This window comes from Esox lucius, chromosome 12 (assembly GCF_011004845.1).
Source record: "Esox lucius isolate fEsoLuc1 chromosome 12, fEsoLuc1.pri, whole genome shotgun sequence".
Lineage (NCBI taxonomy): Eukaryota > Metazoa > Chordata > Actinopteri > Esociformes > Esocidae > Esox > Esox lucius.
Window position 1 is genome coordinate 15,427,391 of NC_047580.1, and position 27,764 is coordinate 15,455,154.

The 27,764-nt window shown below is 41.2% G+C and overlaps 1 protein-coding gene across 4 annotated transcripts in view; it reads right to left on the reverse strand.

Moving 5' to 3' along the window:
• Nucleotides 1-797: 797 nt before the first annotated feature.
• Nucleotides 798-27,764, reverse strand: part of LOC105013835 (semaphorin-3F) — a 50,071-nt gene continuing 23,104 nt past the window's right edge. For all 4 annotated transcript variants that reach the window (XM_010875642.4, XM_020051366.2, XM_010875643.4 and 1 more), the window contains 16 exons: nt 13,667-13,827; nt 12,670-12,732; nt 11,812-11,931; nt 11,551-11,644; nt 11,332-11,451; nt 11,079-11,224; nt 8,807-8,921; nt 8,572-8,641; nt 8,285-8,429; nt 7,906-8,128; nt 7,417-7,505; nt 6,707-6,748; nt 6,423-6,580; nt 6,205-6,272; nt 5,774-5,904; nt 798-5,659 (listed from right to left, as the gene is read on the reverse strand). In XM_010875642.4, coding sequence (XP_010873944.2) covers nt 5,231-5,659; nt 5,774-5,904; nt 6,205-6,272; nt 6,423-6,580; nt 6,707-6,748; nt 7,417-7,505; nt 7,906-8,128; nt 8,285-8,429; nt 8,572-8,641; nt 8,807-8,921; nt 11,079-11,224; nt 11,332-11,451; nt 11,551-11,644; nt 11,812-11,931; nt 12,670-12,732; nt 13,667-13,827 — 2,174 coding nt within the window. In that variant the 3' untranslated portion in view covers nt 798-5,230. The remainder of the gene's footprint in view (nt 5,660-5,773; nt 5,905-6,204; nt 6,273-6,422; nt 6,581-6,706; nt 6,749-7,416; nt 7,506-7,905; nt 8,129-8,284; nt 8,430-8,571; nt 8,642-8,806; nt 8,922-11,078; nt 11,225-11,331; nt 11,452-11,550; nt 11,645-11,811; nt 11,932-12,669; nt 12,733-13,666; nt 13,828-27,764) is intronic.

Genomic DNA, 27,764 nt, shown 5'->3' on the forward strand with positions numbered 1-27,764 from the left:
CACTTTTGGCAGAAATTAAAAATAGAAGTCTTTTTGGTTATGTCTCTACCAGCTTTATACATCTGGAACCTACAATTGTTGCCCATTTTATATGGCAAAATGACTCCAGCTCTCCCAAGCTGGATTGGTACCGCTGATTAACAGAAACTCTTGCCACATTAGTTGGATTGAGGACTAGACTTTGACCAAGCCATTATGTGATACTCAGAGCAGCCTTGGTGTGATTATGATCAATGTATTGCTGAAATGTGAACCTGCCCAAGACCCATCTTGCTCTCACTTCTGCCAAGTTCCCTGCCAGTGAAAACAATCCCCATGAGATGATGCTGCCACCGATACTTGACTATGGGGATGGTGTTCTCAGGGAAATGCAGGGCAGTGTCAGTGGTCACTCGGTTTAAGTGGATGGCCTGCTCTAACAAAGTCTTGGTTGTGCCATATTCTTGAAAACATTAATTTTGTTCTGGGAATGTTTTCGTTTGAAAGCTCCTTGGTGTTAAGGGCGTGGTTGTTCTGGCACAATAGAGTTTTTGCTGAAAAGTCAGGGGCGAGATTTGGGATTATACAGAAACAGTATATGTGCACTAGAGGCAACAGCTTAACTGCAGTTGCGCTTTGCTTGGGAACAAAGAAATCTCAGACACCCTTGTCTAGTTAAAACAGACATATTTTCAGAGAATCCTAATCCATTCATGCAATACCCCAGATGTCTATGAAATGTTATTTTGTGTGTTTGCACAAGCGTGTGCACGTGTATGCTTGCATTTTGTGTGCTTCTGAAGGGCTTTAACATTTCATAATAAAATATTATTTATTACAACCATATCAGTTTATGCTAACACAAGTACATCTACGAGTACAAAGAGAAAATACAAATGTAGTCAACGACAAACATTCCCAAAAAACTGCAAAGCAAAAATGCTAAATACAGTTTTCCTTCTGATACTCATGGGTGTGACTAATGGTATATGGAAAACGTACTAAAAAGTTGTAAGTCTGACATGACAAATGCTTTTGAAGCAGGAACAATTCTTCCGCTGATAAGATTTTGATTGAAGAATTTGATAAGAGTTTGATAAGTTATATTCATAGGCCAAAAAAAAAAGGAACACACTGGTAAGCTCATGAACTGCACATAGCCATGCAGGCCAATGAATGTCTACAGTGGATGACCAGAGAAAACTCACCATAAAATAAAAATAACTGCCCAATTTGCACACTAAAATGCAATTGAACAAGCCTTTCATGACCTGAAGTATAGCATAAACACACAACTGTAGATCGATGCAGTACAGACAGAACATCACCAGAGAAGATATCAGCAACTGGTGAGGTCAATAGGTCACAGACAGCAGACAGTTATCACACGCAAAGGATATGCAATCAAATACTAAACTGAAGTGCTTAATTTTGACATTATATGAATCTGTCCCAAAACATTTGGTGCTTTGAAAGATGTATTAAACAAGAATGGAACCAATATTTATACAAATACCTTAAAATAAAAGCTGAGAATCTATACTTTAAAATCATACTAGTAACGAATACCAAATCTAAACATTTGAAGCAAAGAGACAAAATAATAAAAATTGCTTAAATGTTCTAACAACTATGGATGACACTGTATAGCATATACCAATTTATCGAAATTTTTTCAGGTTAATATCTGAAACAACATGGATCAATGAACATTAAAATTGTTATGGTCTAGAACATGTACCGTATCAGTCAAAGGTTTGGACAGACTCATTTAAAGGCAATGTTCCTATGACAATGGAGAATGCATTCATGGTAAACAACATGTACAAGTACACCAAGACTGCTCAATCCTGTTCCTGGAGAGCTACTACCCTGTAGGTTTTCTCTCCAGCCCTAATTTTGCATATCTGATTCTTAAAACTGGCTGGATGAAAAGCCAAATCAGGTTAGTCACAACTCGTGTACAGTATGTTGTTTCAGATTATGTTGGTAAACTGAAATAAATTTAACATATATATTGTGCAGTCTCTAATGCTTCCACGTACAGAAGAGCACTAAAATCAAATAGTCTAAACACTTTCAATACTCAGCATTATGCAAACACATTCAGAATGACCACACAGTGGTGCTATATATTTGTAATTCTTAATCGGTTTGACTTTAGTCATGGAATTTGGCACATACAGTATGCTCTGCAAGGTGGCACTCTTGAACAAGAGAAAAACATTAAAGCAAGCTAATTGGCTCGTGGTAGTCATATGGTTTAAAATAGAGTCTTGAAAGCACGCTAAGGATAAGAGTAGCAATTCATCCTTGGGCGATCTCTCCAATAATGGTTGTTTGTAGCAAGTGGATATTATTTACTGTGTGATATAGGTTTGTATGTTGCTTGTTATTAACTTGAAAATAATGTAATTTACTCATGTCACTCATGAATCAGAAGGAAAATGGTATAGAGTTTCATGATTTTTCTTTTGGAGACATATTTGTTGTTGTACAAATTAACTTAAAGAAATGAAAGAGGTAGATATTTCAGAATTCAAACTCTATAGCTAAGCCCAGGCAAAAACACCATGTAACGCCACAAAAAAATGTGAATATAATTCAATGTATTTTAAATAGAAAACATTCTCATTCAAACTGAGGATTATTTGGCTTCAAAGATGAGCACACGTTCTATAGCACATTGCTATATTAAAGTATGATAGGTTCCCGTCCAGTTTATTCATTAGAATCTTTTTACTTTTAGTTTAAGAAAACCTTTTTCTTGTGAATACTGGTCCAGTCAATCAACAAAACATGATAATAATAATATCCTCTTCCCAGTCCAGTCCTCATACCACCACCAAAGTGCAGAACTTACAGGAATATGTACAGTCTCAAAATAAATATTTTACATGGTGTGAAAAGAAAAACAATGTGAATTAATAAACATAGATCTTTAAGATCTAAAAGTAATTTACATTATTTATATCATATGCACTGTGGTCTCCAACAAAAGTACATGAAAAAAGATGTAAAGATGACCACAGCGTTTGAATCAGGCAAAAATTTGCTCTTGGCAATATAATTAAAGGTGACAGGTAAAGGCTTCTCTGTAGTTTATTTTTATATGTTACTACAGCTAAATAGATCATAAAGTGATCTGCATTCATATTTTGGTCAGAGTAGATTTTGTATCCTTGCTATAACACTTTGATAGTCATGCAAACTGGTCAACGTGCTCCTTTGGAATGCATTGGAATTATGCTGTTTAAAGTCAATATGAAAAGGCCACAACTGGAAAAGATCAAAGTTCTATTTGAAGTACTCAATTTCATACATCTCTGATCTAAAACATGCTAAAAAAAAGCTTGCTAAAATGTGTAATGTTGAGCAAACCATCCGAACTCTATTCCATCCAGGGGCTCCCAAATGATGCAGTGGTCTGAGTCACTGCCTTGCTGCATTATTGCGGTCAGGGGTTCAAATCCTTGTCACGGCATATTGGCAATGCCCGTAAGTCTTGCATAGGACAGTGCAACATCAATGTTTACAGTGAACTATTTAAGGACAGTGCTAAAGTAGTAAGAATATTTGTGGTTGTGAAAATTACTTTGAAAGGAATTTGGTTAGTTAGTTTACATGGATCTAGTCAAGCCACCTGTAAGTTACACTTGTGCTACAGTAGCTTACTATTTAGCAGACCAACTAGTTGTCTGAACGGCAACCTCCAGTCATACTGAATTCACTGACTGGCTATAGCAAGCTAACTAGCTAGACCATCTCATTATCTGCACATGAATCATCATGTTTTATATGTTTATTCACCACATATATCAGTGTCTAATCACATCATGCCAGTATGACTCGTTTCATTTCTCATCCTGAAATGAAACCATCCAGCCACTGCACTATGGATGTTTTTCTTTTATTAGTGTGTGTCATTCTTGGCATTCTACGGTCCAAAAATTGCATCTTCAACAAAAAGATTAAATAAGATCCAAATAAAATGTAGTAAAACACAAAAAAGCCTAAATGACCTTTATTATTTTATGATCTTTACCTATCACCTTTAATAGAACAAAGTGTGTAAGTGAGCTTACTAATTCTGTCTCATTCCTAGAGAACAAATATAATGTGGCCAACTTGTCAAATTTTCATCCTTTCCTGTTTATGTGGGATAGTTTTCATATTAGGTGTCAGGCAACAAGTTAAAATAAGATAGCTCCCATAGAAGAGGTATAATGTGTTGTCACTTCAAAGCAAAACAATGGCAACCCCTTTACTGTGTATTTTTTTCTTCAAAGGTAATATTCTACTTTTTTGATAACCAAAACATTCTCTCTTTATATTTTCTCTTTTAATTCCTCTATAATCTTGAGATGAACTGCGTTTGGTCCAAAATATTGTCTTTGCCTACCACACTGTTGAAAGAGACACAAGGTCAAAGCAATTTTGACTCTAAAGTTGATAGCTTTTTTGATGATGCTAATAGTTTTGTATTCAGTAAGTAAATTAATAATACTGCGTAAAAAAAACAAACAGTTGCATAATGAGTCCAACAAAAAAATTGTAGACTGAAAAGTATTTTACTTCCTACGAACAAAAATATTTGGTCAAATTAGGCAGTATTATCTGATCATACACCTTTTTTGTTACACATAAATATAGAAACTATGAGAACCTTACAAATGTATTAAAATATATAACCTCATTGTTATTTTAGAATCTTTTCAAATGTTGGAAGAAAACAGGATTTGCTGACAATGAGTCAGAAAATGCAAAAAGAGTACTTACCAGTGGTCCAATTGATTACCTTGTCTAATTAGATCAAGGATTCTATTAGGTTTCTAGTTACCAACAAGTTTTTAATCAATTTGGACTGAATAGGGAAGCTCATTTGTTGCCTGACAACTCCTACTGATTTTAATTCTGCAGTTCAAATTACAATCACTATATGGTAAATTATGGTGCTAATTAGGTGCAGAATTAGGCCAGTAGGTTCAATTTCTGGGACCATCCACACATCCAATGTAAGTACACATGAAGGTGAGTCAGTTTGGATAAAAGTATCTGATTATTTTTACCAGGCCATTTGTGTGACAAAAAATAGGATGTTTTAACAAAACAAAAATGTCTACTAGTAAATCTGGATTTAAAAAAAAATCAACAATATCACAATATGAGTTAGTCCGTCCTTCACCACCGTGGCCACTGTGAACCTCCAGAACCTGGCCTGGGCACCAGTGGAGAGGGAGAGAGGAGAGGTCTAGGAGATGATGGGGGTCCCTGAGGAGGCCTCTGGCTGGACGTTGGCATGCCTCCTGCTGGTGCGTTTGGTGGACATGTCAGGTTTCAGCTGTTGCCAGTAGGACTGACAGTATTGGTTGATGAGGCGGATCTCGGGCTGGGAGGAGAACTGCGACGGCAAGGCCTGAGGCGGGGGAGGTGGAGGCGGAGGGTGGTGATGAGGGTGCAGTTGGTGGTGACGATAGGGGTTCTGGTCCTCCGGGAGTCCGTCCGGGGAGGTGAGGGCCTCTACGATCTCCCGGTCCAGGATGTGGAGGGCCACACGGGCCACTGTGTGTTTAAAGTTGTTTTCAGTGGCCAAGCAGTGGTACAGTCCAGCGTCATCGTGGATTAAGAGTTTGAGCAGGATGCCTTGACCTGTCTTCAGCACCTCTCTGTCTCGGCTCAGCTGACAGAGTGAGATAAAGGACCATCAGCACAGGAAAAAAGGGGCATGTGACATTATCCACAGCCGTCACACAAAAGCTGCTTGGACTACATGTTCTGTTAGGCCTTGTCTTACCACTTTCCTTCTGCCATCTGGTTTCTGGTAGAGCCATTTGACTGTTGCTTGTGGAGATCTAGGTTGGCACTCTAGGAACGTGCTGCTCCCTTCCACCCCAAACTGCACAGTCTCACTGAGACGCTTCTCAACTGGAGAGAATCAAATCAATCATCATTTGTAAAGGTTTGCCTATAAAGGGGCAAATTGAAAGGCTTCATACAGAAGGGGTCATTTGATTTGAAAATGTGGTCACAAGAGAAACTGGGGAGAACAATCAAGCCTGAAAAATAAAACATGATCAATATAGTGCTTCCCTGTCATCGCTTGCCTTGCACAGGTGTGCCCAATACATTGTCTGCTAAAAGATACATATGGTTGATTGTAGCAAGTTTACATTTGAAATATATTTAAGGACGATACTGGGTATTGATTTGGCTGTAATCATACACCTTTTGCATTAAATCCTCTGCATTGACGCAAGGGGTCTCCGTGCTTTATATCTTGTCTTCTGCTCCGCCTGTGAACAGGAATGGGAGCAGTACATTAGGCTATACACATTATAAGAACTTCAACTTAAGTTATTTTGAAAAAATTATTATTCTGTTAAATAGCTCAACTAATTATGTACATATTATGGAATTCTGTCATTGGTGCCAAGGCGCCTGACCTTTTGGTAGAAGGGCTAAAGGCCACACAGGTCTCCCCATCCCAGGCACAGTATGGGTCTCTGGCTAGACAGCAGTCTGAGCAGGCCTTTCCATAGATGCCACACCTGTGCAGGGACACCTGGGTAAGCCCCCTCTCTGATGACACATACAGTTGTTGCTGTGGGTCAGAAGGGGAGAGGATGAACTATCAGAGGCATTCCAACAACAGCAACGACAACATCAGCAACACAAAAACAACAACAACAACGGTAAAGATAAACGAGTTGTCATTGATCAAGTATACCCTTTTTGATGATATCTTCAGAGTCTTAACAGGAACTGGTGTCTGCAAATACAAAGAGCACACACTGGAGAGGTCAGGAGGACATAACACAGGATCTGACATCGACATGTCATCAATAACCAGTTTAAAAGGTTTTACTGTGATACATATCACACCGAAGCCCCTGGAGACCCTCTTTTGTCATACACATTTCTGTGAAGCCTACCAATACCTAATCTAGTCGAATCAATAAAGACAAGTCATTTACCACTTTAGAAATCTTAGAATCCATAACTTCTTAAAAAATGGCAAGGCTCTGGTGGCACCAGATGGATTCCCAGCCAAATATCATTCTGAAGACAGTTAAATAGACTCCCGAGTGTGCCTCCTACAGAGCTATCTCACTTATGGAGGCGGATTATAAAATATTTGCCTAAATCCTTGAACTACATCTTTAGATTGCCTTACCCTCTTTAATCAACACCGATTGGACAGGTTTTATAAAACAAATACAAATACTCCTTTTTCAATGTGAAAGGACTGTTTATTATAACATACCCCAACTTCTGCAAAATCAGAACCAGGCATTTGATCGTATAGAATGAAAATCTGACTGTTTTTACTGTATTTAAATATGAATTACTCTAGAAATGTTTAATATGAAATATGAAAACCCCATTTATTCATTCATACCAGTGATTTACATGAAATAGTAAAATGATTATCTTTACCCTGAAAACCTCCACTTCCTCTAACGTGAGCTCTTCTGTTGTGCTGGTGTCTTTAGGAAGTACTATCACCTTTTGGACTGTCCCCCGGTCTACAAGAAGAAGGCAGAACTGTTCATTGTGTAAATAACACTAGTGCCTAAATAACCAAGAAAAAGAAAGAGCTGGAAGGAAGCTTTTCACAATGATTTGATAATGAAATTAGGATTTCAATGATCAGTGCATGTTTTATCCATTTACAGCTGTACAAGCGATTTGAGCCTTATGTATCCAGGAGCTCTATGTATGAAGCATCTCAGATTAGAAATACTGATGAGAGTAGAATCAGACACCCTGCTGTCTGTGTGTTCTGATTCATCTAAAATGTAAAACTCGTGAATCATAAACCTTAAATCAGCACTCCTATTCAGAGACACAAACTGATCCAGACTCATTGTGCGGCCCCAGATTTTCCCCCTAAAAATGAGACAGACCATAGGTATCGTGACATACCTGTGCCCAGGAAAAGCACCTCATACCTCCCGTCCACAGCATCCACCAGGTCTAGCACAATGGAGGTGAAGCGGTAGTCCACCCCCGTTCGGACTACAAGCGGGCGCTTATTTATGGGATAGACAGGGTGGTACATGAGGGGGTGTGCCCTCACAAAGTTCACCGCTTCATCCGAAAACTCCTTTGTGGAACGGAGACTCGGGGTGAACGTTCCTCCAGGACACTGTAGACGAAGTGGATAGAGAGCTCTGGTTTTGAATTGCACAGTGTTTCCTATTATTAGGCTTCTGTAGACTTTTAAAGGTTTTATTTTTTGGGCATTCTAATCTTGTCTTGTTTTCTTTACATGGATATGCAGTATTTTCTGGAGGTTACATACTGTCCCAGGGCGAGGGTAAGGAATCTTTCCAGTGTAGGGGGTCCACTGGTAATTGTGTCCGTGCTTGTGTGAGAATGGGCCATTGAAGACCTTCCGGATGTCAGACATGTGGTACATACACACGGCGGAGCCCTTAAACACAGACCTAAGCGGAGATGGGGGGTAAGGTGTTGGAACAGATTCATTGAAAACTATTCGGTGGGCAGGATGTTTGAACCCTGAACTGATAAAAGACATCGAAATTCATGATTGGGAAGGAATATTTTATGATTTAAAGGATTTACTACCCTGCAGTGGAAAATACGGCATACACGACAGGATTGCGCTCATCTTGTGTCGCTTGAATGAAGACATCCTCTAAAAAGAAACAAATTGACACAAGGTGTAAACAGTAGCTATTCTAGAAACAAATGGGAAAACAATTCTGTCTCCAATTCAATTCAAGTGTGAACACTGAGTAAAGTCGCATTGATCTGCTCCAATGCTGTAATTCAATAAAGTAGCAATAAAGGGCTGTCTCACTCAGCTCGTCAAAATAGGTCTCCACGCCATCAGTCCCTATCACTGAGCACACCAACCGAGCCTTCAGGAAGGTTGTCCACTTGTTAACAAGTGACCTCTGACCCCCATCATCATTCTGGGGAAGGGAAACAAAGAGCATTTTGGAAACATGTTTGCTGGTCAACATTTTGACTTCCACTTTGGCTGCCCACTGCCCTCACGTTCCAGCACAGCCACAAAAGGACTGCCACCCCTCAGAGCCTGGCTCCTTCTTAGGTTTTTTTTATGTCCTGAACTTTCTGAGACCCTTTTCCTAGCCACTAAGCTTAGTATTGCTTCTGTGCTGGCTATCTGAATAAAAACTTTGTGACAACTGCTGATGTAAAAAGAGCTTTAGATAATAAATGTGATTGATTGATTATGAGAGAGATATTTCCACTTTGGCAGTGGGCTGCCAATGTAGAAATATACTGTGACATATTCAAACCAAAAGTTTGAACTAGCATGTACCAAAACACTAGCTGGGAGTGGTTTGTGGACTTCAAATGGGAGATGTGAGAGTGAGCAGAGTAAATCAGAACGTAGCAGCTCAAAAGTTTTTGCAGGTTTACGGTACAAATCTTAAAGCAGATGGAGGCAAAAGGGGTCCTACTTGATGAGTGTTCCTAATGAAGTGGTCAGTGAGTGTTTACATACATGTAACATTCACTGAACAAAATTCTAAATGCAACACATTTGTTTTTGCCCCCATTTATCATGAGCTGAACTCAAAGATCTAAGACTTTCTCTATGTACACAAAAGGCCTATTTCTCTCAAATATTGTTCACAAATCTGTCTAAAGCTGTGTTAGTAAGCACTTCTCCTTTGCTGAGATAATCCATCCACCTTGCAATTGGCATGCTGACTGCAGGAATGTCCACCAGAGCTGTTGCCCGTGAATTGAATGTTCTCTACCATAAGCCGTCTCCAAAGGCGTTTCAGAGAATTTGGCAGTACATCCAACCGGCCTCACAACCGCAGACCTCATGTAACCCCACCAGGCCAGGACCTCCACATCCAGCATCTTCACCTGCAACAAGCGGTGCACAAACTGTCAGAAATCGTCTCAGGGAAGCTCATCTGCATGCTCGTTATCCTCATCGGGGTCTTGACCTGACTGCAGTTAGTCGTCGTAACCGACTTGAGTGGGCAAATGCTCACATTCGATGGCATCTGGCACTTTGGAGAGGTGTTCTCTTCACGGATGAATACCAGTTTTCCCTGAAGACGGCAGACAGCATAGTGTGGGTGAGCGGTTTGCTGATGTCAACTTTGTGGATCGAGTGGCCCATGGTGGTGGTGGGGTTATGGTATGGGCAGGTGTGTGTTATGAACAACAAACACAGGTGCATTTTATTGATGGCATTTTTAATTCACAGAGATACCGTGACGAGATCCTGAGGCCCATTGTTGTGCCATTCATCCACGATCATCACCTCATGTTGCAGCATGATAATGCATGGCCCCATGTTGCAAGGATCTGAAAACAATTCCTGGAAGCTGAAATCATCCCAGTTCTTGCATGGCCAGCATACTCACCGGACATGTCACCCATTGAGTATGTTTGGGATGCTCTGGATCGGCGTATACGACAGCGTGTTCCAGGTCCTGCCCATGTTCAGCAACTTCGCACAGCCATTGAAGAGGAGTGGACCAAGATTCCACAGGTCTCAATCAACAACCTGATCAACTCTATGCGAAGGAGATGTGTTGTACTGCGTGAATGGTGGTCACACCAGATACTGACTGGTTTTCGGACCCCCCCAGACCCCACCCAATACAGTGAAACTGCACATTTTAGAGTGGCCTTTTATTGTGACCAGCATAAGGCACATCTGTGCAATAATCATGCTGTCTTATCAGCATCTTGATATGCCACACCTGTGAGGTGGATGGATAATCTTGGCAAAGGAGAAGTGCTCACTAACACAGATTTAGACAGATTTGTGAACAATATTTGAGAAATAGGCCTTTTGTGTACATAAAGTCTTAGATCTTTGAGTTTAGCTCATGATAAATGGGGGCAAAAACAAAAGATTTGTGTTTATAATTTTGTTATAATGTTCTCTAGCAGCATCAGTATTCTTTAAAACTTTCGTAGCATAAAAAACCTTAAAGGAAACATCAGTCAATGCATTACTTCCCAACAACTACTGTTGCAAGGGCCATGTTCAAACCAACTCCACCATCTAAACCAATGAAACCCCCTGTGTCTGTGTTTGCGGGATGAGGAAGGATATTTCAGGGTCTCACCAGGCAGACTCTGCCCACCCTTGCCAGAACACTCGGGCTGCCCCCCCCAGTCGCATCCAGGCTCTTCTCCCGGAAAAAGAAGTAGAGCTTATCGTCGTTTTTCTCTGAGCTGTCAGGAATCTTCTGGATTTTCACAAACACTGGCTCTGGAGTTGGAGGCGAAGAGATGAGTCAAGATTATTTAAGACAGCATTGGGGAAATGGGGAACAGATATGGAGGACTTAAGTCATGGGCTGGTGAGGACAAACTCACCATTCAGCCAGCGGGAATCATACTGCTCTGTCCTGACGGCAGGTCTGTCACCAAGGGTTCTGAAGATGGCTGGGTCCGTACCCATGAAGTCAACGTGGACCCCTGCATACAGATTGCCACCTAGCAAAGAGGAAACAAGATCGGAAGAAGGATTATGAGCACGGCTATGCGCCCTAAGAGAGGACTGTAACTGTTACAACGGATTCTAGAAGGACTCACCAATAAGGGCCGCAGCGTTCTCCTGCCGAGGGTCATAGGGGCATTTCCCTTTCCCCGAGTCTGCATAGCCGGGGACCAGCCTGAACACGTACTCCTGCACAGAGAAGTCACTACATGGATGGAAGTAGTCTTGTGTGTGCCTGTCTGGGTGTGTGTGTGTTGGTGTGTCCATACCTCTGCTCTCCATCCTCTGTTGATGATGGAAGTATTCTTGTGTGTGCCTGTCTGGGTGTGTGTGTGTGTGTGTTGGTGTGTCCATACCTCTGCTCTCCATCCTCTGTTGATGAAGGTACACATAGGCTTGTAGGCCCCGGTGCCACAGGTGTACAGGTGTGTCCGATTCCACGGTTCAATCAGACGCACAAAGTTTGCACACTCCCCCTGATTAGCAGGGAACGGGAGCCGAGTTAACATCAACACACTTCACATACTGTACATATAGATACAGTGCATTCTCCTCAACCCTAACTAGTGTAAATCTTTGTTGGTAGGGATCCTTCCTTCCCTTCCAATGGTCTCATGTCACCACGCTCCTCGCTACACGCCACTGGCTTTCAGTTAAGGTTTGGATCCACTACAAAAACATGGCGCTTTTCTATGGAGCAGCAAGGGGAAGTGCCACTCCCTACCTTTAGGCACCGCTCAAACCCTACATACACAAGCTCTTTGCTCTGCCAACTCTGATCTCTTGGCCATTCCAATGGGAGGGCAGCTTTTGATCAGCGCAGTCCAAGATATTCTCTGTCCTACCAAAAGTGGAACTAACTTCCCCTTTTAGCTAGGACAGAAGTCTTATTTTTCCTAGCACATACTTTGCAGAAAGCTACATCACTGAGTAAGGTTTACTTTAGACTACTGAATTGTGTGGTTTCCCAAGCAAACTGTCCAGAATAATATATCTAAGTAGCCATTCCTGCACCTGACTCAGAATCCAGGCACTAATGAACAATACCAGAAGAGATGAGCTATTGTTTCAGTCACAAAGCTATCTTAAGATTAATACACTAACATAAGTTGCACTGCATAAAAGTGTGTGCTAAATGATTGAAATATAACTCTAAAACAGTAATTGTGAAGCATTTCTTTAAAAAGCTAATGGTCAGGATTTAAAGTACTCACCTGCCCACCCTTTCCAGTCATTCTACACTCTCCTTTCCTCTGGGTGGTAGCTGGCCAGTGAATCTGAACAAAGAATTAAAAAACATCAACATTGAATTATGTTCAATGTTGACACATATTCTAGTAAGCTTATAATAGCCAATAAATTATTATATTTTCTGGAAACAATTACATAGACTGTAAGAACTTTCCATTGTGTTTTGTAAAGTTCCCCTCTACTGGAGAGAATGTGTACAACACTGAACAGTTTGAAATATGATTTCAATCATACATTTTATTGTCAATATTAAAATATTAATCAAAACATACAGGGACATGGTCAATCCTATCAAATAACCACGAACAGGCAGACTTTCTCACTAAGTTGGACACAACATAGGAACATCCAATTGCTGGAGTAAGATGAGCTACAATCTAATAGCAAAGCAGTAGGTAAGCCCTCTCAAAAACGTTCAGCTTGAAGTTGGCTGACAAAATTGCACCTGCTCTTCTGCAACTTGTCTGCAATGGGAACTTACCACTCTGGCCCTGATATTCATTTCATCGATGCTAAAGCAATTTGATTGACAAATGAAGAGAGATGCCAACATTGGATAACATTCAATAAAGTGGCATATGCTTGCAGCCAGCCTTACACTTCAAAAGATCTACTGGTATAGATGCTACTAGCTGTAGCCACCAAAAAATAAGGTATAAGGCATAGGTATTCAGATTTTAATAAAATCTGGCAAACGTGTTTATAACAATGGTAGGACACCATCTGTAAAAAGTATTTTCAGATCGACCACACAGACTGCTTAACCGTTTAAAATGCACAGATATATAAGCTTAGCTAACCACTGTGTGGTATTGTTTGGAAAGGGGGAAGAAAAAAATGTGCTAGCTCATTGGCTCACTGCAGCCATAATCCTTTAGCTAGACTACGGTGCTTTCCTTGGAATTTCCCAGCACTATGTACAGTCGATATATGAATCATTAACATAGTGTGTGCTTTTACTATGAGGGGCTCCTTGTTGATGTTGTGCATGTCCAGTGCCACCAAGTACTCCCGGCTCCCAACGTAGAGACGACCCTGGTCCTGGTCCATGTGCAGGATGCGGTAGTCACTTGTGTTGAAGGAAAAGGAGAAAGGCCGTGCTGTCCGTGTCTCCATCAGCTCTGGACCAGCAAGCAGGCACGCAAAATAGAGACACAGAAAAAACTATATGAGTCATTTTTATTTAGAATCCCTTTCGTCACAGAAAAATATCTAGGATTTGGCTTCAATGGTGAAACCAGGTCAGTTTGCTACATTGGCCTTCTAAACATCTGTCATTGTTGGTTCTCTACTTCACTGACAGCTCCCAAACCATCATAAAAAAACACCACATCCCAACTTGATATCCTAACAACATCCAACTCAGATCCTGTTCATCTACAGGATAGATTCTCAGGGCACAATTGGGGTAAAGAGGTGATCCTTCCACAGTAACAAGCAAGCCTTAGTAGCTGCAACAAAAATTATAACTGGAGTAAAACTCTCATACAGATTTTATAGATGATATATATATTCATGTCAAGTCACTTGTTAATAATACTTCACAATGCTCAAAAGTTACATTGACTTCAAAATTCCTAATAAAAGAAAAAAACTGTCACAGATTTTAGTTAGTTGAGAGAATTAATAACATATAACAAGGCCATTTTGTGGCTAATTTGTGTAAGCGCCAATGGTTTTGGATGGATTTTGAAGAATGTAACACAGTAGAGGAGCATAACTACTGTAAAATGTCATCCCAACAGGATCTACAGTGGGGAGAACAAGTATTTGATACACTGACGATTTTGCAGATTTTCCTACTTACAAAGCATGTAGAGGTCTATAATTTTTATCATAGATACACTTCAACTGTGAGAGACGGAAAAAAAAAATACATAAAATCACATTGTATGATTTTTTTATAATTAATTAGCATTTTATTGCATAACATAAGTATTTGATCACCTACCAACCAGTAAGAATTCCGGCTCTCACAGACCTGTTAGTTTTTCTTTAAGAAGCCCTCCTGTTCTCCACTCATTACCTGTATTAAATGCACCTGTCCACACACTCAATCAAACAGACTCCAACCTCTCCACAATGGCCAGAGAGCTGTGTAAGGACATCAGGGATAAAATTGTAGACCTGCACAGGGCTGGGATGGGCTACAGGACAATAGGCAAGGAGCTTGGTGAGAAGACCACAACTGTAGGCGCAATTATGTTCAAGATGACGGTCAATCTACCTCGGTCTGGGGCTCCATGCAAGATCTCACCTCGTGGGGCAACAATGATCATGAGGAAGGTGAGGGATCAGCCCAGAACTACACGGCAGGACCTGGTCAATGACCTGAAGAGAGCTGGGACCATTGTCTCAAAGAAAAAAAATTGTAACACACTACGCCTTCATGGATTAAAATCCTGCAGCGCACACAAGGTCCCCCTGCTCAAGCCAGCGCATGTCCAGGCCCGTCTGAAGTTTTCCAAAGACCATCTGGATGATCCATAGGAGGAATGGGAGAAGGTCATGTGGTCTGATGAGATAAAAATTGACCTTTTTGGTCTAAACTCGCTGTGTTTGGAGGAAGAAGAAGGATGAGTACAACCCCAAGAACACCATCCCAACCGTGAAGCATGGAGGTGGAGGTATTCTTTGGGGGTACTTTTCTGCAAAGGGGACAGGATGAATGCACCGTATTGAGGGGAGGATGGATGGCGCCATGTATCGCGAGATCTTGGCCAAAAACCTTCCCTCAGTAAGAGCATTGAAGATGGGTCGTGGCTGGGTCTTCCAGCATGACAACGACCCGAAACACACAGCCAGGGCAACTAAGGAGTGGCGCCATAAGAAGCATCTCAAGGTCCTGGAGTGGTCTAGCCAGTCTCCAGACCTGAACCCAATAGAAAATCTTTGGAGGGAGCTGAAAGTCTGTATTGCACTGCGACAGCACCAAAACCTGAAGGATCTGGAGAAGGTCTGTATGGAGGAATGGGCCAAAATCCCTGCTGCAGTGTGTGCAAACCTGGTCAAAAACTACAAGAAACATATGATCTTTGTAATTGCAAACAAAGGTTTCTGTACCATATATTGTATGTTGTATCAAATACTTATGTCATGCAATGAAATGCAAATTAATTACTTAAAAATCATACAATGTGATTTTCTGGATTTTTGTTTTAGATTCCGTCACTCACAGTTGAACCTATGATAAAAATTACAGACTTCTACATGCTTTGTAAGTGGGAAAACCTGCAAAATCGGCAGTGTATCAAATACTTGTTCTCCTCACTGTATATACAATATTCCAGAATATTGTGAAACCAACTTCCGGATAAGTGTAAACAACCAGTGACAAATGACATGGTAGCTAGCTGGGAGGGGTGCTGGAAAGCGCTCCGACTGGGGACTCTATCGTTCTACTGGGGGACAATGACAGTGACACCTGGAGGGGCGTGATTGGGAGGAACGGCCCCCCTGATCTGAACCCGAGCGGTGTTCAGTTATTGGACTTCTGTGCTAGTCACAGTTTGTCCATAACGAACACCATGTTCAAGCATAAGGGTGTCCATCAGTGCACGTGGCACCAGGACACCCTAGGCCGCAGGTCGATGATCGACTTCGTTGTCGTTTCATCTGACCTGTGGCCGTATGTCTTGGACACTCGGGTGAAGAGAGGGGCGGAGCTGTCAACTGATCACCACCTGGTGGTGAGTTGGATCCGATGGCGGGGGAGGAAGCTGGACAGACTCGGCAGGCCCAAGCGTACTGTAAGGGTCTGCTGGGAACGTCTGGCCGAGTCTCCTGTCAGAGAGATCTTTAACTCCCACCTCCGGCAGAGCTTTGACTGGATCCCGAGGGAGGCTGGAGATATTGAGTCTGAGTGGACCATGTTCTCCACCGCCAATGTCGAAGCGGCCGCTCGGAGCTGTGGCCGTAAGGTCTCCGGTGCCTGTCGAGGCGGCAATCCCCGAACCCGGTGGTGGACACCGGAAGTAAGGGATGCTGTCAAGCTGAAGAAGGAGTCCTATCAGGTCTGGTTGGCTTGTGGGACTCCTGAGGCAGCTGACGGGTACCGACAGGCCAAGCGGACTGCAGCCCGGGTGGTTCTGGAGGCAAAAACTCGGGCCTGGGAGGAGTTCGGTGAGGCCATGGAGAAGGAATATCGGCTGGCCTCGAAGAGATTCTGGCAAACCATCTGGCGCCTCAGGAGAGGGAAACAGTGCCCTACCAACGCTGTTTACAGTAGAGGTGGGCAGCTGTTGACCTCAACTGGGGATGTCGTCGGGCGGTGGAAGGAGTACTTCGAGGATCTCCTCAATCCTGCCGTCACGTCTTCCATTGAGGAAGCAGAGGATGAGGGCTCAGAGGTGGACTCGTCCATCACCCGGGCTGAAGTCACAGAGGTGATCAAGAAACTCCTCGGTGGCAAGGCACCGGGGGTGGTTTGCAGCCGAGTGTGAAGCGGTGGGGATGAAAATCAGGACCTCCAAATCCGAGGCCATGGTCCTCAGTCGGAAAAGGGTGGCTTGCCCACTTCAGGTTGTTGGAGAGTACCTGCCTCAAGTGGAGGAGTTTAAGTATCTAGGGGTCTTGTTCACAAGTGAGGGAAGGATGAAACGGGAGATTGACAGACGGATCGGTGCAGCTTCTGCAGTAATGCGGTCGATGTATCGGTCTGTCATGGTGAAGAAAGAGCTGAGCCGCAAGGCGACGGTCAATCTACGTTCCTACTCTCACCTATGGTCATGAGCTTTGGGTCCCACCGGGAGGAGACCCCGGGGAAGACCTAGGACACGCTGGAGGGACTATGTCTCCCGGCTGGCCTGGGAACGCCTCGGTGTCCCCCCGGAAGAGCTGGAGGAAGTGTCTGGGGAGAGGGAAGTCTGGGCATCCCTGCTTAGACTGCTGCCCCCGCGACCCGGCCCCGGATAAGCGGAAGATGATGGATGGATGGATGGAGAATGACATGGTCAGAATTTGACGTAAACCACATTCATCTATGGATCCCTCCTATCTTGTGTGAATGGTACAGGCTGGTGGTGAAAGAACAGTGTGGGAGATGTTTTCTTGGCACACATTAGGTCCCTTAATATCAATCAAGCATTATTTAATTGCCACTGTGTACCTAAGCATTGTTGCTGACCATGTGCACAGTCCCCAGATTTCAATCCAAAAGAGCACCTTTAGGATGATGTAGAATAGGAGGTTCGCAGCATGAATGTGTGCCAGATAATCTTCAGGGAAAATACCTAAGGAATATTTCCAGCATTTTGTTGAATCCATTCCACAAACCCTACCCTTCTAAGAACTGACCCACAGTATGTTGATGCACTGTGACAAACTAAACAGCAGGGGGACCTCTCTCTTTGTACATGTGAGGTTCCAATGTCTTGAAGCAGATGAACAGATGAAAGATGGGTTCAGCTGTCTCTCAAACAAGGCTTTAACTGATGTTGGTGTGTGTCAGCGTGTTCGCCAGTGTGCATTAGTTTTTGTGTCTGTAAAATAGGAGTCTTGTGTTTATCTCTTATTTTTCTCTATTAGTTTGGTTTGTAGCAGCATTTCCTTGACCTCTGCCGTGTGGATGGATACCATGTCACAATATAATGGAATGCGTTTGATGGTCAACTGTCTAATATACCACAGACTAATAACAAATATGGTGGACTGACAGACATTTTCAAGGATTAACATTCCTATGACTCCTTTATGACTTTAGTCATACATCTCCAGTCATAAGGTTGTGAAGAAAATGCTGCCCTCTGATTATAAGAGAGCGGACAGTATTTGATGATAGGAGCTTGGGGGGACCAATGACAGAGACTAAATCTATAAATTACTCATCAGCCTCATACCAGCTACACTTTGATGTCACAAGGCATTACTCTGTGCCCTTCCAATTGCTAACCTGTCTGGGCTCAGACAGAAACTTTAAATATGTAAAAATAGCCTGAGCCTAGTAGAATGAAGGTCACGGTCACACAATAGCCAAGGATCTGGGAACAGGCTTTGATGATGCTCAGTGTAGAGAATCCTTTCTTACCTTTTCATCAGAAAAGTATAACCTACATTATAGTCCATGGAAGAAAGAACTTAATTTAAATCACACTATGTGTCTCAAAGTATCAATGAATACATAACCATTAAAAGCGTTTCACCTAAAAACAAACTATAAAAGGAAAAACATTTATTTAAAACATTTATGTAATTTCATCTCTTTGAATGTTGCAGGACATAAAAGCCTGTGAGCTTTATATTTACAAAGATATGATAATATGATAATATATATTTTCTCATACATTTTCTTTGGTGTGATTTGTTTGATTGTTTAAATTTTATCAATAAAATGTTTTCATGACACTTCAAATGTATCTCAGATGCGTCCTGTGTCCATTGATCATCCTTGAGATTTTTCTAAAAGCTGATTTGAGTCCAGTGGTGGTGAATTCGATTGATTTGGACATTGTTTAAAATGACACACACCTGTCTGTATAAGGTCCCACACTTCACAATGCATGTCAGAGAAAAAACCAAGCCAGGGAACTTTCCAAAAAACAAGGTTATAGGACGGTTATATATTTTTTTTCTAAAGTACTGAACTTTCCCATCAGCACAGTGTGTTCCATCATTATGAAAAGGAAGTTTGAAAACAAAACAAAAACTCTTCCTAGAGCTGTCCATTTGGCCAAACCAAATAACTGGGCAAGAAGGGCCTTGGTCAGGGGGTGACCAAGATCCCATTTCCTCTCGAAAAGAGCTTCAGAGTTATGCTGTATAGATGGATGAACCTGCCAGAAGGACAACCGTCAATCAGGCCTTTATGATATAGAGGCTAGATGGAAGCCATTAATGAGTAAAAAGCATATGACATCATCTGGTGTTTGCCAAATAGAACTTGGCAAAAATATCCTCTGGATTCTCTGAACCAAAAATCTAATTATTAGGCCTGAATGTCAAAAAACAAGGTACCACTCATCACCTAGCTAATATCATCCCTACAATGAAGCATGGTGGTGGGAGCACCATGCTATTGGGATGCTTTTCAGGGGCAGGGACTGAGATTAAAATACACGCTGGAGTGGCTTTGGAACAAGTCAGGAAAAGCATGGACTTGAAACTGATTCAAAATCTAGAGCAGGGGTTCCCAAAAGTTTTTGGCCAATGACCCCATTTGGATATCTAAAAATTCTCACGACCCCAACCATGTGAAAAAAATATATATAATTGTTATTTTTTTATTTGAGGCTATACGAGTCATTTTTAAAACATTCTCCCCCGACCCCATTTTCATATCAGGTGACCCCACATGGGGTCACAACCCCTAGTTTGGGAACCTCTGATCTACAGTATGGGGAGACCTTCGGATAGCAGTTCACAGAAGGTACCCATCCAATCTGACAGCTCTTGAGATCAGCAAAGAGGACTAAGCAACTGCCTAAATCCAGGTGTGCAAAGCTGGTAGGGGCATGCCCAAGAAGACTAAAAGCTGTGATCGATTCCAAAGGCACTTCTACAAAGCAGTGAATAAAAGGTATGAATACGTATGTACATAAGACTGTAACCTTTTTACATTTTCAATACATTTCCTAAAAGGTAATTTTGCTTTGTCATTATGGGATAATGTATATAGGTTGATGTAATCAATTAAATAAAAAAATAAAACGTGTATTCACCTATAAATTCTCCCTATAACACATCAAATTGTGGCGAAAAGTGAAGGGGTCTGAATACATTCTGAATGCACTGTATGAGTATGTGTGGACATCAGAGAAGACAGAGGGTTGCATGTAAATGTATTTGGTGCTGTTATCTGTCCCTCTAACTAGGTGGCGAAGTGTGGCCGTCTGTCTGTCTCTATCACAGCTGTGTCACTGATCCGCAAACAATTTGTAGAATTCTGTCCGTCACCGCTTCACGGAGTGCCTGGGATTCCGGACACTCAGTGTGCGTAGGGAGAAAGGGGAGGCGATGGCCAGCAGGCTTCTATTCTCAGGACTCCTCTCATCCTATTCCAAATGGCTTTATCCCGAAATCCACTATCTTTGGGCAAGGGTAGGATAGAGGCTGGACTGTTTGAAAAAGGACACACCTGCTGGCCATAAAGATCAAGACTAATGGGCCCCTCTGAGGCTGTATCCACACTGCATGGGAAAGGCTGGCCTAGAGCAGCCATGTTGAAATGTAAATATATATGCTGATATGTGTACATTACCTAGTAAACATTCAATAATGTCTCTGAGGAAGATACTAAGAAAATCATAGATGGGCTGTCGTACCCATTAATATTAGGTACCTTGGGGGTTTGAGAAAGAAATGTTATGGCTTTCCATAACATTTTTCTTTTGGTCAAGCCACAACATTTTAAACTGATATTTCAAGCTTTTGGCAATAAGGTTCTATATCTACTGTACTTCCTCAGTCATGAACTACTGGATAACATGTTTCTGTCTCTGTATTTGAAAGAAGATATAGATCGTTTTGAAAGCTAATGTTAATTAGCATTTGTGCAATGGTGAGAAGTCTATGGTTTCTGTTCCGAAAGGGCAATGACTGGCAGTATATGTGAAAGACCTAAGACCGTACAGAAATGAGAGACCACACTTGAAAACAAAGCCCATAATTTTTTGCTGGTCTGCCTTTCTCCATGCAGGGGTGCCCCAAAGGGAGACATATCACTGGGCAGTTTTTTTCTAGTTGGAGTAAGGAGGGTAGGTGAGCAGGAAGGGACTCTGGCTTGCTTTATTCCCCATCCCAGCCAGAAATAAATTGCTTTCGGTAATTCTGTACTGTCACGGGTCAATACACTAACTCAGGTTAGTGATTGTGCTAGTGCTATTTAGCAAATCGATTCATATGCACCCAGAGATGATACCAAAAATGGTATTCAGAGAGGAATTAGGTGAAGGGCCTCCTTGCCAAAGTCCCGACTATTCACTTTAACAATTTAATGATCCGGCTCCATTGCAAAATTCTAAATCCAACATTGTCTGACAATGAAAAACCTATGTTGTTTTGCCCTTGAGCAAGGCACCTACCCTAAATAGTTAAGATGCTCTGGATAATTACTCAAACGTTGAAAATGAATGAGTGGTTGATCTGGATAACTGTTCAAATGTCCAACATGAATTAGAACAGGGAAGAGATTTAAAATAAACAAATGCAATAACTTACATTTTCTAAATGGATCAATCCTTTTGTTGTAACCTTTCTACCCCACAACCTCCATCTGTTAGCAGTCAACTGGGCTTTTTCCAGTGGTAAACCAAAAATCAGGATTAAAGTATGTGTGGTGGGCGGCTTCAAAGCAAGAGGCCACTGTGTTGAGTCATGCCTGCGTCTTCCACCTTTGTCCTCAATGCAAAAGCAGAGCAACCCTACAGTCACTTTCATTAGTATTCTACTAAATGAAATTCCCCGTTAGCACAGTTAAATAGGTATGTAATTAGCAAAGGATCCCAGTCGTTGTTGACATGGAAACAGTTGTATGTTTCTGGGTAATAGGATTTCAAAAAATATAGCAATGAATACAACCATAATGTTGGAAATAAGTTAATAACAACCTCATGCCCCATTTACGCCTTCTGTAGGACTTCAGCAGTATGCTTATTCGGAGATGATGATCTCAAATACTAATGCTCAACCTACTGCTACATCCAAATGTAGGGTCCGATTATTACACACAGATGAGAATAAGCACTGACAACACAATGTGTTTACAAGCCCAGTCAAATCAGGAGAATTACTGAAGTAAAACATAACAGATTACATCATCATAACTGGGAAGAGTGTACACTTAATTACAAGCTGTTTCCAGGCACTCAATGTTTGGGGTATAGTAGTCATATTTCAGGCCATGGACAACACAAGAGTGTGTGGTTCCAGTTTTCCTGCTTCCCAGTGTTGTTGTAATGGATCCATTTAGTGTTGTTACATCAGAGTGGTAAGTCAGTCATCAGTCGAGTTATATTATCCTGTTTGTTATCTTGTTAATTACATACTTGCTATTGTCTGTGACTCAATCCTGGCATTAACAAAACTACCCAAATCCATGTTAGAGAATCACTGAGTGAAACAGAGCAAGTTTTTGGGGCAGTTCTTTATTTACCACAGTGGAAAATAATTTTGCTTGCCAGCTGGCCATGACTGTAATGAGTGTGTTGTGTGTATGTCAAAGTGTGTGCATGTGTGTTACTGTGTATAAGTGTCCCTGTACAAGGGTTAAAAAAACTGCCAGCTTTTTGTAATAAGATTTATCACTGAGTTACAGAAGGCGGACACATTTTCCACACACAAGATTAACTCCTTATTTTATAGAAACAACTTTGACTTTGTCAAGTGCACATTATCTCTCATTAGCATATTGGGATGACTTCTAGATTAATAACTTTATTGAAGACTTTTGGGGCGTGTCCAGTTTTAGGGCTTGTCCAGTTTTTTGTCCAGTTTTTGGACCAACAAAATAAACTTTAATCAATCATCCATGGATCTCACCTATGCATTGTCATCATAAGTATTTGCAGCATCAGCTTATCTGACCGGGAATACATGGAAAATGTGTCAATCTTGGCCAAGCTTGGACATTAAATATCTTGCCCAATAATTAACCTTCTCCCAACTGTTCATATCCAAGAGGAAGACTCAATGCCAACTGACTTGGTAAACTATATGACAAAGCCTAAACAGCATATCACTGGCCACTAATGACAGCGGCCCCTTTGTTTTCAATCATTAGAAGAACTTATTAGTGGCTTGTAGCCAAGTGCTGGCAGATGGCCACAAGGGTCCATCATAGGGCTTACTAGTTACAAGGCTGTACCAGTCAAGTATCTAATTTGGGCTGAATTCCACAAAAATTCTCAAGGGAAGCAAATGTAAATAGGCAATGCTTGGTTCTCACCCAATGAAACTTGAGTGTCTGTCGGATTTCTATCCATCAATGTTCAAAAGAACATTCTTTTTCCAAATAGAGCATTATCTAATACAACTTTTTGGGCCATTCACATTCTTTCCCTAGTAGACAATTTACAAAAATAAAAAATGAATATTCAGAAAGCATTCAGACCCTTTCACTTTTTATAAACATTTAAATATTCAAACACTTTTCAGGTTTCAAAGACCTATTTGTCTTTGAATATTTGTCTCCATTCATCCTTCCCTCAATCCTGACCTTTCTAGTCCTTACTGCTGAGAAGCATTCCCATTGCATGATGCTCCCACCACCATGCTTAACCATGGGCATATTATTAGCCAGGTAATGAGCAGTACCTTGTTTATTTGCCAGATGCAGCGCTTAGCATTCAGGCCTAATATTTTGATTTTGGTCTTTCCTCATGCTCTCACAGTCAACACAATTCTATCTCAGAGGTCTCCAGAGAGTTATTGGCTTGTTTTTTGCACTGACATGCACTGTGAATAGAAAATGAAGTGAAAAAGTAAATTGCCTTTCTAAATCATGTCCAATTAAAATGCACATGACAGCCTGGCGCTTGGAGTTTGCCAAAATGGACTTAAAAGACTCTCAGCAGGCTGTCATTTGCCTTTTACTCACAAATGGCTTCTGTCTGGCCACTCTACCACCAAGGCCTGATTGGTGGAGTACTGCAGAGATGATTGTCCTTCTGGAAGGTTGTCCCATCTCCACACAGGAACTCTGGAGCGTAATGGTAATCAGAGTTACCATTACGTTCTTGGTCACCTCTCTGATTAAGGCCTTTTTCTACCCAGATTGCTCAGTTTGGCTGGCTCTAGGAAGAGTCTTGGCGGTTCTAAATGTCTTCAATTTAAGAATGAGGCCACTGTGTTCTTGGGACCCTGAATGCTGTAGATACTAGTTGGTACACTTTCCCAGATCTGTGCCTCGACACAATCCTGCCTTGAAACTCTACGGAAAATACCTTTAGCCTCACGGCCTGTTTCTTTCTATGACACCGTCAACTGTGGGACCTTATATAAACAGGTGTGTGCCTTTATAAATCATGTCCAGATAATTGAATTTACCACAGGTGGACTTTAATAACTTTGTAGAAACATCTCAAGGATGATCAGTGGAAATAGCATGCACCTGAGCTCAATTTCAAGTGTCATTGGAAATGGTCTGAAAACTCTGTATGTACATGGTATATTTTCTTCCATATATTAACAAAAATAAAAATAAAATGTGTTTTGGTTTGTCATTATGGTGTATTGTCTATAGATTGATGAGCAAAAACGTGTAAATGTATTTTAGAATTAGTCTGTCACATAACAACTGACCCATTCACAAAAATAAAGAGGACTGAATATTGTCCAAATGCACTGTACAGTAAGATAAAACATTCAGTTGAGATAATAGTAAGTATATTTAAATGTTTTTCATGAAAAATACATTTATTACATACTGACATTGTAAATGCATTAACACATACAACATGTAAAATCCTTCACAATGGTCCTCGGTTGCAAATTGCAGTCATCCTTAAGCTATTTACTTAAGTCGACAAGAAAATTAACCATCCTAAAACCAAGGAGCCAGCTACTGTTTTAATTCACTTATAACCAGTGATAGGGTCAGCAATGATAATGCACTCCAATAGCTATCACATATTTATTGAATAATTTGTAGATTTTTATGTCTTATTTATTCAAGTAATTTAGGATTAAATGTTCAAGTTGGACCCAGATTCTTTGACCATTATTTGGTTAGTTCTTAAATGTAATAACTATAAGCAAAAATTACTAAAATGGTCTATCCTATACGCTCAACTTTGTACCAACATTTGACACTACCAGGTCACTTTAAAGGGATTGTCATTTTATAAGGGATTATCCCTCTGGAATAATTTGGAAGAATGTTGTGGGAATAGCACAGCACCTACCAGGTTAGAAAACACATAGACTAGGCTACGCTTGGATAAGTACTGAGCTAATAATAATTGTGAAGGATCAGTGAAGGATGTTTAAACAACAAAAAGGCTTTACTCTATACCACCATCCAGTGGATGTAGGCAGTATTACACAAACATGTTTGATGGCAAATATTTTTGGCCTTCTCTTTTTGCAAAACTCCACAGTAGGTTTGGGAGAATCAAGATGTGTAGCCTAGCAGTTCTACTTATTATAGTTATTATACCAAGGACGTAATTATAATATATATTACAATACCCCCCCCCCCAAATATACTGATATATAAATTACAAATAAAATCCAACATAATCAATAGCAAATGTAAACATAATCATAACTAAACAAATCGCGGTTATTATTACTACAGGCTCTAGTTTAACGGTTTAGGCTACTGCAGTTCTGCGTCTAGTTTGTCCAGATGCAGTTGCCGTACCCCAGCAGAAGACGTTGGTCGACTGCTGTAAACAGGATTGCAATAACCGCGGGTTTCACCCAAATTGGTCTACTTTTCAAACAATGTCGCGGGTGAAAGTTAATTGTTCGCGGGTGTCGCATTTTTGGCTTGGGGGGGGGGGGGGGTCACTTGTAAAATGTAAAATGTTTTGCACCAACGAAAGATGGGCTAGTTTTCATGCATTTTTGCCTGGTTTTGAGTATTCGTTGTCTCGAAATGTTTGCTTACCCTGGCAAAACTGGCTGTAAGTGCTGTTGGTTGGTACAATCAATGTCGAACACTACTGTCTCTCTATCAGTGACGTCGTTAGCCCTCGGTGTCCGGGGCTATAGACTCGGATCTCAAAAGCAACAAAAATAATAATAATAATAAAATAGCTCCTGATCTATTCATCTGTAATTCCGATCGCGCATTATGACAATGTAGACGTTTAGGCCGACGCTGGCGGGGCGGGACGGGACGGCGGGCTAAGCCCCGAATGTATTGTGATGTGCTCTTTATCTCATTACTTTCAAATGTATTAAAAAGTGGAAAACTAGAACTGTAATTGTGGAAATAAAGTGTCAGTAATTGCACTGAGAGTAAATTTGGTGAAAAGGGGCCGATTGGCAAGTGCTAATCAATCAACCATCAATAATGTTACCTATTATAGCTAAGTTACCTGGAAAGCTAATTAGCCACACATTCATCCTAACTATAATGTCTTACATTAATGATTTTGTTAGATTTCTCAGAAAGCTCATGTGAAGTCTGAGTTAAGACTTCACACTGCATGTGTAATTTGTGCAGACAGTAGTCGTTTTCATTGATTGCATATTCGTATAGTAAACTGTATAGTTGTATTTGCTTAGTGTATGATACATAGCTTTATTGTTTGTTTAATTAAAGTGCAATACGTTTTATTAGTCAACTTTCATTCACAGTGAGTGTCATCATGAGCACGTGGAAGGGTGGCAGTGAGATTTATCAGTTTTCTGAGCAGCCTCAGAGAAGAAAAGTAAGCTAAGATCATTGAGGAAAATAAGTACCAGTCAGATGATAGAAGTATACAGTTGCGCAAGAGGTGAGTCAATGTTTATTGATATAATATTCATTGCCATTCAGATCAGCAATGGTTAGTAATCCATTCCTGAACATCATGGCAAGAAACACAACTTGTTTATTGATTTATTTCATGTTCACTCTGGTGTGTTCAGAGTAAAGAAAAAGGAGAGAGAGAGCATGAGGATGCCAACAGGGCAGGGAGAGCAGGTGAGTGAGAAAAGGGGCAAATATTAATGATCGATCTGATATCGCCAGGTTGGTGTTGTTCCGACAACATCATACTTAATGTTGGCACAACTGAGGTAGGCTTAGGCACAGGCCCCACTGAGGGTAGGTTTAGGAACAGGCCCCACTGAAGTTAGGTTTAGGCACAGGTACCACTGAGGTAAGGTTTAGGCACAGGTACCACTGAGGTTAGGTTTAGGCACAGGTTTCTCTGAGGTTAGGTTTAGGCACAGGTTTCTCTGAGGTTAGGTTTAGGCACAGGTCTCTTAGGTTAGGTTTAGGTCAAAGGGTGGGGAGCAGGGGAATATTCTGCCTTTGGACTGGGGTAACCAACTGACTACATGTCAGCTGCAATGATGGTCCTGGAGCAACATTAATTATGATGTTGTAGGAACAACACCAACGGTTTAGGCTACTGCATGGTGATATCAGATTGGTAATATTGATGGTTAAGAGTCTTGTAAATATTTT